The 13,348-nt window shown below is 42.2% G+C and overlaps 1 protein-coding gene across 3 annotated transcripts; it reads right to left on the bottom strand.

The window, feature by feature from the left end:
• Positions 1-978: 978 nt before the first annotated feature.
• Positions 979-13,128, bottom strand: NUP54 (nucleoporin 54). 3 transcript variants are annotated; one of them, XM_048045669.2, is made up of 13 exons: positions 12,922-13,128; positions 11,710-11,871; positions 9,397-9,480; positions 9,135-9,269; positions 8,210-8,439; positions 6,414-6,601; positions 5,594-5,790; positions 4,385-4,439; positions 3,717-3,810; positions 3,108-3,215; positions 2,600-2,719; positions 2,121-2,231; positions 979-1,787 (listed from the first exon to the last, which is right to left on the bottom strand). In XM_048045669.2, the coding sequence occupies exons 1-13, from the start codon at positions 12,971-12,973 to the stop codon at positions 1,659-1,661; spliced, it is 1,665 nt and encodes a 554-aa protein (XP_047901626.2). In that variant the 5' UTR covers positions 12,974-13,128; the 3' UTR covers positions 979-1,658. The 3 variants fall into 3 exon arrangements, 2 of the variants coding, with proteins under 2 accessions (XP_047901626.2, XP_047901627.2); XM_048045670.2 differs by lacking the exon at positions 11,710-11,871; XR_010831534.1 differs by lacking the exon at positions 12,922-13,128 and having other exon boundaries at positions 1,700-1,787; positions 2,600-2,732; positions 11,710-12,258.
• Between the last annotated feature and the right edge of the window lie 220 nt (positions 13,129-13,348).

The raw sequence follows: 13,348 nt of genomic DNA, 5'->3' as shown, positions 1-13,348 counted from the left end.
TTCCTACCTAACTGCAGAGCACGCTTGCAGCTGCAAAACAGGGAAAGGGAAAGCAGGGACCTGTAGCACTACTACAAAAGCTGAAAACAGGGACCACCCCAGCCAACAGCTGTGCTCTGTTTTGGGAAGGTAACAGTACAATAGATAAGCTGCACTTCAGTTATGACCACATTTAAAGAAGAGCTCTGTTCTAAGTAGAAGTCCGTGCTCCAAGGGAGCTACAATTTAATTTCTCGTCAATGCACGTGATGAAATCTTAAAGATCTATTCCAGTTTAGTAAAATGGAATTAAAGGTATTTCTTGGGGGCAGTGTTTTAACCAAATAGCAACTGCTACTGCAGTCTTCCTTTTATGAAGCATTTCTTCTCAGTTGGCTGGTTCTGGGCCTTCTCAGCTGTGCTAGCACCACTGCTATTTCTGTGGTGATACCTCTCTCCCCTGTTGTTCCTTTGCTTCAGTAAGTTTGCAGCTACTACATACGTTCAGTTGAGCAACACTTTGAAAAATAAACTATCTCAAGCATGCAAAAGAGTCTCTCACATGGGGGGGGTCTTAAGAAATCTGCTGAAGCTATAGTTTTTGTCAAGGGTCATAGGAATGGACGAGGTAGCTCCCAGCTGCAGCGATTCTGCTGCAGGCTCGAGATTAGTTTACATTCAAAGCACGATACAACTGCAGCATAAAAAGCATGGGGGAATTTTTAAATAAAGTGTTTGCAAAGAAAAAAGCAGCCTCTCTCTCATACCTACAGCATCGTCATTCTAGCTGTTTCTCCAGTGCACGCAGCTGTAAGATCTAAGGGATGTGACACTGTGTTTTAGTTTGGGGACCGAGGCTACTCAGGAGCTCTGTGGCATCTGGCTGGGTAGCTTGTTACATTCAGCGCCTAGAGGAAGGTGAAGTGCATTAACCTGGACTTGTTGACAGCTTCGCGGCTTTACTGACAGAGCTGAAAAGGAGCCAACACCATGCACAAGTTATTATAAAGTCAGACTGAATTTATTACTCTCCAGAAATTAAAAAAAAAAAAAGGAAGACATCATCTACCCATCTTGTTGTTAGTTGAGGGACAGAAAAGCTTCTTAGAATTCACATATGTAAACAGTCCAAAGGAAAGACAGACACTGGAAAAGTCAAATTCCTGCAGATTGCCCCCAGAAAACTACCAGTATTGTGAAGACCAACATAGTTACAGCAACATACATATCTGTAATTCTGTAATGATTTAGATTAGCTCTTTACATAATGCTGTTACTTGTTTTGACAAAACCATGGAAGCAGGCTAAGCTTTCCACAAACCAAGTCACAAGTAGAACAATGCCCTCACCACTGTATTTTCTAAGACAACAATATTGTAAAAAAAAAAAAAAAAAAGGAAAAATGTACAATAGTACATATAGTTTTATAGTAAACCAGTATCTGAACAGATTCAGTTTTCCTTCTTTTATTAAAGCATATACAGCTTTATAAAATATAAACCTTCCAAAGGTCAAGTTCAAAAGCTTAGAAGAGGCTTTGCTAATTCTAAAGATAACAGACAACATACCATTACTCCTAGAAGATACACATTTCATTTTACCTCACCAGTTTTAGCCTTGGAAGGTGAACCATGAACTTGAATAATATGTTCCGTGCGAGCCCAGCAGCAAGCGACCCGTCAACTGAAGACTCCTCCTCTGATGGGAATGCTCTCGTTCAGCCCATGTTCTATTAGTTTGATGTCCTCCAAGTCATCCTTTATAATGCTAATTAAGTGACTAAGGCCTTCCTGCTGCTGCTTCAGATGCTGCAGGTATTTACAAAAAACAACATGAGTGTACTTTAACTGCATAGATTTTAAGTAACATTTCTCAAAGCAGTCACATGGCTGGTGGCCTTGGCAAATTGAAAAGTCCAGCATAATTTCTTTGTAAGAAGAAAAGTATCATTTTCTGCACTAATACCTTAATTGCATAGCATAACTGTATATAAACTTGAGGCACCGTCACTGAGAACTCTAAAAAGGACTATCCTCAAACAAAAGCCTTATAAAATATTCAATATATCTCCCAGATTAGTGCCCAGCAGGCTTAAATGACCAAGTTGTGAGTATCCCAGCAGTCTACTGGGTAGTACTTACTTGCTTGATTTCCCTTAAGAGGTCTGCATCTATGTAATAGCGCTCTTCAGCCCTCACTGCTCCAAAGTGGTTTTGCATCCTGATTTGGGACATAAGCTCATTCAGTCTGCCCTGGGAAGAGAGAGAAGAGAGAGGCTTAAATTAAACAACTCATTTACATCTGTTGGAGCTCCAGCACACATCACTCCAAATCACCAAGGCAGGAAGCATTATTGATTATGCTAGTTTTGGCTCACTTTTTTTTTCTTGTGGAAGGCGCACAAGGAGCAAGCAACACTGATACTTTTAACTCAAAAATACTTAGACCTATCAGACATGCAGCAGAAAACATGATGCTGCAACCTAGTAACACTGCTGGACTTCTCTTCTGAAAGCTTTCCACAAGAAACACATGTGCATGCTTTGGAAAATTTACATTGTTTTGTGTGGAGAAAAAATGGGTTGTTAAAGTTCTGGGCCAAGTTCTATTAACTACTCACCTTGAACTGTGTAGGTGCGTTAAGTTCACACTGAATAGTATCTAATTGTACACGAAGCTGCTCTTCATCTGCTTGAATGGCATAACCACTTTTCCTTTGGATCTCCTGCTTTATTAACACCTGCAAAAGAAGCCTTTGAGGTTCATTAGAGAAGACTTCGCTCCTCTCTTTCTCCACCAGCCCCATCACATCTTTTTTTGCCTTTCCTCTGGCAACTCTTTCAGAAGATTTGTTCTGTCATTCACTCTGCTGCTCTGAGTCTCCAGGGCAGTCCCACAGCTTCTGGGTAAGTGAGAAAGTCTCCAAAGCAGAGACACGTGTTTGAAGCTTTCCCTGACAGCCCTGCATGTTAATTCAATGAATACCTTTAGATGAAGTCAGAATTTCATTTTCAACACTGGCCGTGCACACAACTGCAGAGGTTATACTGGGGATCCCATCCCCTTTCAGCTTGCTTTCTGGCAGCAGCCTGTGCATCAGAATGAGTTACTTTGCATATCCGTGTTACCTGTAACGTTCTGTGAGAAAGCGCCATCAGTTTCCTTTTGTACTGTGCAATTTTTGCCATAGTGGTTGTCTGGTTTTTCTGTAGCTCACTGATATCTTCTGATATTATCTGCAGATGACATGAATAAGTTGGAAGTCATAAAAGTATCTGATAACAAAGCACATTTGTCCTCATTTGAAACCACGAGTTTCAAAGGAGTACTCAGTCCAGCAACCTAAGGTCCTCGCAAAAGATGCTTTCAAAAAGCTTTTTGCTGGACCTTTACAATTTTGGTCGCTGTTTATTTTTATATGCAAGTGGGACTTCCAGAAGGCATAATGTGTGCCCAAATTAGAGTCCATGTCAATGCAACTTAATACAGCTGTTTGATTTAGCCTATAACAACATACTAAACTTGAGCCTAAAGAAAAAACAAAAACAAAAAACACACTAGTCAGATTTTGGGCCAAAAGATATTAATTAATATATTAAGGAATGAGAAGAAGAAAAAAAGTCACAGCCCCATGCACATGGCTCCACCACCAGTTTTCAGCACACAGAAGAGAGGCTCATTTAATAGCACCTCCTTCATCAGCAGCAAGCAGTCACAATAAAGATGAGAAACCTTACATCTAATCGAGTTTGATGCTGTTTGGTCATCTGATCTTGGACCTTCAATCTTCTCAACAGTTCTTTGAAACCCACCATTGGTACAGGAATAAGCCTACAAGAATAGAAATATTTCTTACGAAATTTTTTTTTTGTATGAGACATGTAGTATTGATTAATAATTACAAATATAATCTAATGGTGATATAAGTGATCTTGGCTTTTGATAAATTAAGGTATGTTTTGGTAAGTTCTAGAATCCTCTCTATTCCTAATAACCTTTTCCTTTTTCAGAAGGAAATCAGCCTAAGCTGTCTGTAACCACTGGAAGGTACAAGAATATAATTTCAGCTTCAGGGATAAAGAGGAAAAAAAACCCAACACATAATGATTGCAAAAAAAAAATGTCAAAAAAGTCACAATAGCTAGGCCATAAAATAGAGACCACTGCAATTCCAAGTAACACAAGTTAGGCTCTTCATCCTGACTTCTCTTAAGCACCTAAATGGGTAAAGGGATTAGGGAGGTATGTCTAGTTAGCCTTATTGCTTTATATTATATCAGCACTGGACAAAGTTATTCTCTACTCAGTTTCTTACCCATTACCTGAAGGTTACTACTCAATATTCTGCTTTTTTCCCCCCCCTTCCAAGTGTTTTTGTAACAGTAGGACAAACTATTACACTTACTTATCAGGATCTGGATTATCAACTTTGGCTTGTTCCCATATAATAGGATCAACACCTTAAAAAGAAAAAAAAAAAATGCATGGACAAATCTGAATAGATAATACATCTTGCAGCTGCAGCAGGAAAAACACCAGGAAATAAACAAACCACAAGAACTATGCTTAATGACTGTTGTATAAATATAAGGTTAATTAAATAAGGGTAGTTCTTAAAATCTCAGTCCTAGGCTGTGACAGAAAGCCCAGTCCCGAAGGCAGTCGTAACTTGTATTGGTTTGAAATGGCAGGGAAGGAACAACCAACAGATTATCAAATCAGACAATCCATGCTTAAAGAAGAAAAATTCCTTTTTGCTTCCACTGTATGCTACAATTTGGCCATCGTTCCCCTTCAAGTTGCTTATTGTATGCAACAAATAAAATAAAATCAGTAATTACGCGATCTAAGGACCCAACCAGTTGCCAAGGTGATCCCAGTAGGAATTATCATGGCTCCTAGCAAAACGCATCTGAGGATTTCATCTGTTTACAGAGCAGTTGTGTATTTTGCCATGAACCGCTTCATCATGTAAACACACTAAAAGCAATATAATTGTACTAGTAATTCAACATCACGATTATTACATTCTCCAAACCTCACTGCAAATCACATCAGTGTATAAAACGCACATCTAGGAAAAATGCACATGCTGGGGAAAAAAAAAAAGCAATACATATAAGGAGGTCTTTCTGACCGGAGACAGACATGTCTGGCACAGACAGCAAACACGGCATGAACAGCAAACTCGAACAAAGCTGTTTGCTTGCTACCTGTGGCCATGTAATGTATGGATACAGGCTAACAGATCCTCCCCCCAGAAAACTAGGAAGCAGATAAAGGACGTGATTATTCTGATATGTAGCTTTTTTTTCCTCCATCAGACAAATCAAAGTGATTGATGATGGCCAAATCACACAGTCCACTGCTGTGAATAAATTACTGATACTGATGAAAAAAGTTTTTGCACAACTATCTTAATAGATTATGTTGTGCTTCAGTGGGCAAACTGGCTCTAATTAAAAACACGTCGTCACATCAGAATGCCTTGGAACCACCTGCATTTTTAAATGCTTTTTCTCCCAGTGGACCAACACCTGCGTTTTTCCTAGAGAACCTAAAAACCACCCAGCAGAGCCCCAGTCATGCTTCTGCACAGCCCCAGACCACGTACCAGCAGGAGGATTCTGAAGGAGCTGTTTGACTTGGGCCGGGGAAAGCTCCGTTCTGGCCATGGAGAGACTGACTCCCAGCTGCTGCAGGGACGATTTTATGTTGGCTTGTTCAAAGTGGGCATACAGGGTCGTTGCTGGAACTCTCCTCGAGGTGCCGTTGGGTGAACGCTCAACAACGTAAATGATCACTTCTGTCCTGAGCAAGACAAACACGTACTGTGAGACAAGGCAGCAGCGTGCAGAGACTAACACAATGAAGAACAAATCTAAATCGAAGTTACAGCTTCTCCCAGCTGACTTAACTTACTTTAGTTGAGATATAAGGTACCAGTAAATCTAAATCTAGGGTTTAACACAGCACAAAGAGAAACACTGTAAATAGCCTACAAAAGCACAGTTCCCCCTGATTTTAACAGCCATACTAGGTACTGATACTAGTACTGCATTAGGAATAACCTAAAAGCTTTGGTCCTTTAAAAAAAATTAATAAACTGCAGTAAAGTAACAAGTAGAAATGTCAGTGTCATCTCCAATTTTTGCTGCTAAGCAGGGTCTGGAGAAGCCTGTTTCCCAAACTGAGCTGAGGTCTTCGGCTGTGCACTCCAGCAAAAACAATAACATATACAGGAAAGATACTGGTCTTAATGCCTTAAGGAAAAGCAAGAAGAAACTAAAGACATTCAACTCAGGATGAACAGATCTACAATCAAGTCGAGTTGAAGATGCATCCACCACCATTTAGTGAGCAGACCAGGTGCCAACCCTTTTTATAACATGCAATCCTGAAGAAAAAAGCAAAATCGTGTCAAGTTCACATACTGGTCATCTGGCATCGTTTTAACACCTTCTATGTTGACAGTGAGGGTCTGGTTTCCTCCCAGAATTTTGTGCAGTGATTCTACGAGCTGCTGCTGCTGGCTTCGAATATCTATTTCTTTTCTATTAAAGACCAAGACAACAAGGCCATCTTCGTCTTTGTTGTTGGGCATTAAACTGTAACCCACAGCCTGCAGAAGAACAAACAAAAAAACAGGGATACGTTACTCAGCAAAAAGTTTATCTATGTGGCATGAAGGGGGGGGACTAAACCGAGATAAACCCCTCAACTTTTGAGCAGCTGGTTCAAAATATCTCACAACATACTTAGAGATGCAGAAATATAAAATCAATCTCACTTTAAAAACTACACTCACAGGGCCACCAGTAGAGTAGCTTTTGAAACCATTCAGAATTTTCACAATAAAAGTTCTTAAAAGTCCATTCCGCATCTTCAAACAATCAGAACCATGGATGAGCAGATGGCAACTTTGCCGAATATTTGCGGTATTTCAGAGCTGCTATCAATCAAAATATTTTACAAACTTAAAACTTTTTTTAAGTTGCAAAAGGAACCGTGGAACCAGAATCCAATACAGAAAGATTGCTAGAGACTTACAGAAGGGTTTTACAATATTAAATTTCCAAGTATCTCAATAAAAGACAGTTACTGACATAACCTAATTGAAAGATACGCCAGCCACAAATCTTTCTGGATTTCTTCGTATTTCTAATCCTGTATATCTAGGCAGTTTGCCTGACAGTACAAGACAAAACACAGACATGAAATATTTTTACTAGCTAAGACATGTATCAAGTAAGGTTCACACAATTTGGGACAGCCAAATCTTCCTCACAGTAAGTGTGATGTTTATACAATTGCTTATGAAACTTAATGTTGTCTTTTATCCTTGCTGTGATAAAGCTGCATCATAATCCAGTCTAGGAACACTTTCTGCTACCTGTGCTAAGCAGTGTATTTTCAGTATTGAAAAAAACAAAACAAACAAACAACAAAACAACCACCAAACCTCTGTTGGCTCCAAAATTAACTCCACATCTTGTATGAAAGATTTAAGCTGATTACTCATTATAAGCAAAAGCAGAATGAGCAGTTTTCACCTCATCTTGCCCACATGAAAGGAAAAGTAGGGAGGTACCACCATGCCCTGCCTGACCTGAATCCACAAGTCTAAAGCTCAGCAAGAAAGTCAGCAGGTGTGAGATTTGCAGAGGATGAAGACGTATGTGTTCTTTGTTAACATGGTAAGCAAGAGCTGGTACTGCTGACAATGCCATACAGAGAATGGAGCCAGCTTTAGCACTTGCAAGGATAAAGGCAGAAGAAACCTTTGAAAGTCAATATATTTCATATGGCCAGCTTCATAAAGAGTTTTTCTAAAGTATGTGAAACAATGAAAAAAGACTGTGAAGTTCCTATTCCACATACTGAAAGCTTCTCTCAGGTGTGAAGGATTATTTCAAATAGTTTCTGTACACTGATCTCAATGCTCTCAAAGAAGAAGCAAATTGCACGACCACAAAATGTTTCATGATCCACATAAATGCACCTATTAACTAGTACCTCAGCAACACACAGATTTCTAGTATCTACACATCTTCAAACCTTTTATTAATATTTATCAGAATTGTTTACATTACCTGGAAAAAAAAAGTTTCAGATTTGATTTTGTTACTATTAAGAGTAATTTAACATTCACGGGACATTTAAGACACAACCAGCAAGGAGAGTAGCTGCCTCAGAACTGTGTGTGTGTGTGCAGGTAACGAACTCATACCTTAAATCTGCAAAATGGGTTTTCCTGGGTGAACTCCACCGGAGCAATGTTATTGTTGAAGTACCCTTTGCCTGTTCCCCAGAAGGCCTGCAGCTGGTTCCATTTTGCCAAAATGGCATCTCTCTCATCTCCTAAGAGCGTCGGCGCCGAGAGGGCACTGGCTGTATTGATGAGCTGGTTCGATTGGGCAGGTGTCTGAGTAGGCTGGCTGAACAAGCCGCTTCCTAGTGCTATTATCAGATGAAGTAAAACAAATTTAACTCCTTTACCAACAAACAGACTTGCTTGCTAACGCATACCATCTGCGTATCATTAGTATCTCTTCTTTACTCATTTCAGAAGCAAAATAAATGCAAAGAATAAATAAATGTCAGGTAACACTTTTTCAAAAAGTGTCTCTTTACATCCAATCTTTATCAGCAAAAGAAGTCCGTGAAGGCTGAGTTGAAAGAAAAGAATTACTCTTTTTTGCTTAAAAGAGACATCTATATTCACTCACGACATGATCTGGTACCTCAATATCCTCATGTCAATCTTGGTTATTATAAATTAAGTGGACTCGGAGCCTGCAGTTGTTCATGATCCAACTTACGGTTAAACTAAATCGAACGCCATTTCCCTCCCATTTCTAACAAGGCTATGGCTGCCAACATCAATTCTGTAACTGCTAAACCAAAGCTGCAAATACCATCACTGGAAACTCAAGGGTAAAGTTCAGGAACTTGCTTGAGCTCTTATTTAAGAAAAAGGCAAGGGCTGCAAACGTAGGCATTCCAAAAACCAAATTTCTGACACGTCTCCATCCAGCCAAAGACTGTAACAGGCTCCTTCTGTGATGTACTTCAGTCCCATCACTCAAGCACCACTGTCAGTCTTACCCTGTCCTCAGCAGCCGAAGCATAAGCTGAGAGAAAGCCATACTTACTCGTCTGTTGCTGCTGGGTACCGAAGCCTCCAAAGCCTAACCCAGTTCCCAACCCAGTACCCAAGCCAGTTCCGGTTCCCGTGCCAAAACTAGTACCAAATCCAAAGCCTTTGTTCTGGGTAGCACCAAAGAGTCCTGGGAAAACAAGCACAGAATTATTGAGAGTAATAGGAGAAAAGTACCTGTGAACTGCAAAACATTGTGAAGGGCTGACGGTATGCTTCATTCTAAAGTAAATGCTTTGAGATTTGTGCTCTCTTACCGCCCGTGCCTGTATTGGTGGGAGCAGAAAAACTGAACGCTGGTGCCGCAGTGGTGGTGGTTGTCCCGAATCCTCCAAACGCACCTAACAAACGAAGTTTGCAAATAAGGCAGGCTGCATGTTGTGAGAGGCAGCTGTGCATAATGTGACAATGAACAGCACGCTTCAAGGGGTGTTATGAGATGTTGACAGATGCATGTATTATGTTACAAGCACGTGGTTGACACTGACCATGGGTACCGAGTTCATTGTCCAAGGAAATGGGGGGAGAAAACATGAACCAGAAAGCCAATACATTTATGGTGCGCCAGGAACGCAAATAAAAAAGCAACAGGTAACAAATGCTCTGTTCCTTCACCAGGACGTGCTTTCCTTGGTGACAGACACAACTTGCAGCAGTATTTCTTACACTGACTGGAAGTATTCCTAAGAATAAATGTTGTTGCTACATGTTTAAAAAGTGATCTGATGTTTTATGAGCTTGTTCGACATTTCTAAAGTCTTAAAAGCAAAACCAGAAATGAATCAACTCAAGTCTGAGGCTAGGGGGCACAAATGCTATGCCTACACGTGAGTACTGTCACAGCAACTCTTTCTTTCTACACGGCCTTTTCCCCAAGGCTAGTTTCCCAATTTGACAGCCTCTCCATCCAACTTCTTTTTGAGGTTCAACCATTATCCAGAGGAAAACAGATGCAAAAGCCATCCGCCTCACACAGATTTTCAGGAAAACCAGGTGCTGGCTAGCAGAAGGAAATCCAAGTGAGAGCCTGAGCTCCACCATGCCAGATAAAGCTCCCTCCAGATACCTTCCCATTTGTCCTCATGGCAGAGGTGTGCCAGAAGCCACTGCACCACCTCTTTTGGATCCTAACGCACCATCTGATTCAAGGTGCAGCCTGTGGACATCTGATCTGACTAGCCCCAGAATACCAAATCTCTGTGTCTGGGGCAGCTTTTGTGTGTTCAAATGAAGAAAGAAAGCCTAGGATATAGGATGCGTCAAAAAGATGCTGCCACTGCTCATCCATGTTATCACCAGAAAAAAAAAACACCCACAAATTGTCTCTGTAAACCTACTGCACTTACTGTCTTGTATACATATGAAATAAAAAGCTTAAACGAAAGCTGTCGTGCAACCACATTTTATTTTCGTTCAGCAAACATCTTAATGCAACTGGATGTAGAGATGTTCCCAGTAACATTCAAGTTTCAGTCCTAGCAGCGAGTGAGCAACCCTAGCAGGAGTACCATCAGATGGCACAGTTTTTAGGTAGATTGGTATTTACAGCAATTTAACATCTTTTCTTAAAAAAAGAGATCTGAAAGTGCAAAATACTAAACAAATTACGTATTAGAGTTCAAATTCAGCTACAGAAATACAGTCCAATAGCATTCATCCAAAAAATAAAATAAAATAAAAGATCCCTTGAGCGCACAAAACCGGTAAGATTACTCTAACACAGGGAGCAATGATGCTGTGGAATGAACGTAATTCCTATACGAGCAGCGGCAATGAGACCCCATGTGCTAATTCTATGAGAAAAAGCATGAGGTATCCATGTAGCACACTTTTTTTTTAATGAAATGGAGATTACCTTGAAATTTATCATCTGATCACTCAGAATTGATGGATCTACATGGGGCCAGGAAGGGTGTTCTTAACCAGCACCCAGCGCACACATCATGCCAGGACCCTCGCAGAGAATTGTTTGAGGACAGCCTGGGGTGCATGCCATGTCAAGGTACAAAACGGCATTTTGGAAAAAGAGGTAACAGCGAGGGCTGTTCGTCTTTTTGTGCTGATCGTATAAAATGTGTTTCTCCACAGAAACTACTGAGGTGCAGTGCATTCATGATAACCAACGGAAGGCCAATGAGACAAGGAGGATGAAAAACATGACTGCAGTAGTCCAAGAATCTCATGTCAGGAAACTTGGTGTTAGGACCAACTCTGCGATTGCTCGTGGTTGCCTGGGTTAAAAGGAGAATTAACATTTCTGTTCTGCTAGGTAATTGAGGCTCGATTTTAGACTGGGTAAGACTGGCAGGGTACCACGATCTGGTGGTCCAGAGACTGAGCATTTCATACATGGTTATTTTTCCTCAACAGCTATTTTTGAATAATTTAACAGGCAATAAAAACCCCTACAAGTCTATGGCTCTCCAACCTGTACCACCTTCAGAGCTTTTATCTCCAGTCTTCACTGGATATGAAGTAAGATTAGTACTAAATACGGATTCTCAGGAATGTAATTCTTGGACCCCTGCTATTAACATTGATTACAAAACAAGTATTTATGCATTATCTACCTGCACTTGCCAGACTGTTACCAAAATTGAATGGTGGAGTTGAGGTAGTGGAAACACCGAAATTCCCAATATTAAAATTCACTGCAGGATTAGCAGTTAATCCGAAACCCCCAAAATTAAACCCACTGGCAGTGGAGTTTGTAGTTTCAAGCCCACCAAATCCTGGCAAGCGTGAAGCAGAAAAAGAGCAAGGTAGCATTAGTTCTAAGTAAAAGGTAGGTTCAGGAAGTAAAAGCTGAAATATTTTTCCATCCCCAGAGACAAGACAGGCATAGTTAGAACAAGAGGAAGATATTAACTGGCATTAAGCATTGTTTACCGAACACAAGCAGAACAGTTGAAAGCATTCTGTTTAACTCACTCTATCAATACTGCAATGGGATTACTTTTTGGCTATTCTGCACAGCAAGCACCTCACACTTTTCCCAACTTATTGAAGATCTATATGCGAAAATAATCAAGCAATTTGAGATTCCCATTACGAGCAATTTTACCCAAGACTGCTAAATAGAGCTGCATCTGTGCAAGCGTGTCTGAGGAGCACCACGCGCTGCTACTGACCTCTCCACTGCAGTAGCAAGCCCAACAGTAAGTACTGCGGGTTTTTTCACTTTGTATTTGCAAATATGCTCTACGCTCGCTGGTGTCTTTCCTGATGAAGGTTTTTAGTGCTAGGAAAAAGAGGATGGTAGGGCGGCTCTGATCACCTAGGAGCTGGGATCCCCAGCTAGCAGTGCTCGGGGGGCATGCCAGGCCTGAGCCCAAGCAGTGTAAGGCGATTTTTCCCCTCAGGATAAAACCTCAAGGTGTGCTTATGAAACAGCACGAGGCGATTTTTCCCGTTAAGCTGTTCTTACGAAACACGAGGTCCGTTCCTGCAGCCCGGCGGGCGCCCAAACCTGTGCTGACCGCCGGGAAGAAGCCCAGACCCTGCCAGCCTGCAGGAACAGGACCCGCTAAGCACGTTTCATTCCCCCAGAGGCCGGCAGCGAGGCGGGGAGGCCGTGGATAATTTTTCTCCCCTCACGATTTTTAACCCGGGGCCGCTCCGAGGGCGGCTCCCGGCGGCCCCTCAGCGGCCGCCTCACGGAGGGGCGCGATCGTTGGCGGCCGTTGGCGGGCTGCGCGTGTCGGGGGGTAGGTTAGCGGGGGCCGGGAAGGGAGAAGGGAGATAGGAAAGGAGCGGCCGGACGGACGCCTTCCCTCACTCACCCGTGGGGTTGGCGGCCCCGGTGCCCGCCGCCGCCCCGAAGTTGAAAGCCATGAGGGGAAGAAGCGTGTGGGTCCTGCCGGGGAGAACAGGCGGTGCTTCCGGCACCTCCACCCCCCCCCGGCAGGCTTTCCGGGTGGTAGCGCCCGGCGGAGCCCCGCCCGCTCTGCCCGCGCTCGGGCTGTACCACTGTGGGGGGCGGGGGGAAAGGGCGGGGTGGGGGAGAAACTCTTATCTGAGGCCGAAGGAAATCTCGTAGGGGTCGGGGTTTCCCTGCGGGGAGCTAAAATCCTCCGGACTTTCCCTAAATAGTATGCTCTTTCCAGCCACTGGCCAGGGAAGGAGGGGAATACCACAAAAACGTGGAGGTGACTAACTCCAGCAACATGGCTGGCGTCCTGCGTGTGGCAAGAGCAACTTCTGAGTGAA

The sequence above is a fragment of the Anser cygnoides genome, chromosome 4 (assembly GCF_040182565.1).
Source record: "Anser cygnoides isolate HZ-2024a breed goose chromosome 4, Taihu_goose_T2T_genome, whole genome shotgun sequence".
Classification (NCBI taxonomy): domain Eukaryota; kingdom Metazoa; phylum Chordata; class Aves; order Anseriformes; family Anatidae; genus Anser; species Anser cygnoides.
The sequence above is the reverse complement of the archived record's forward strand: the minus strand, read 5'-3'. Positions and strand labels throughout refer to the sequence as shown.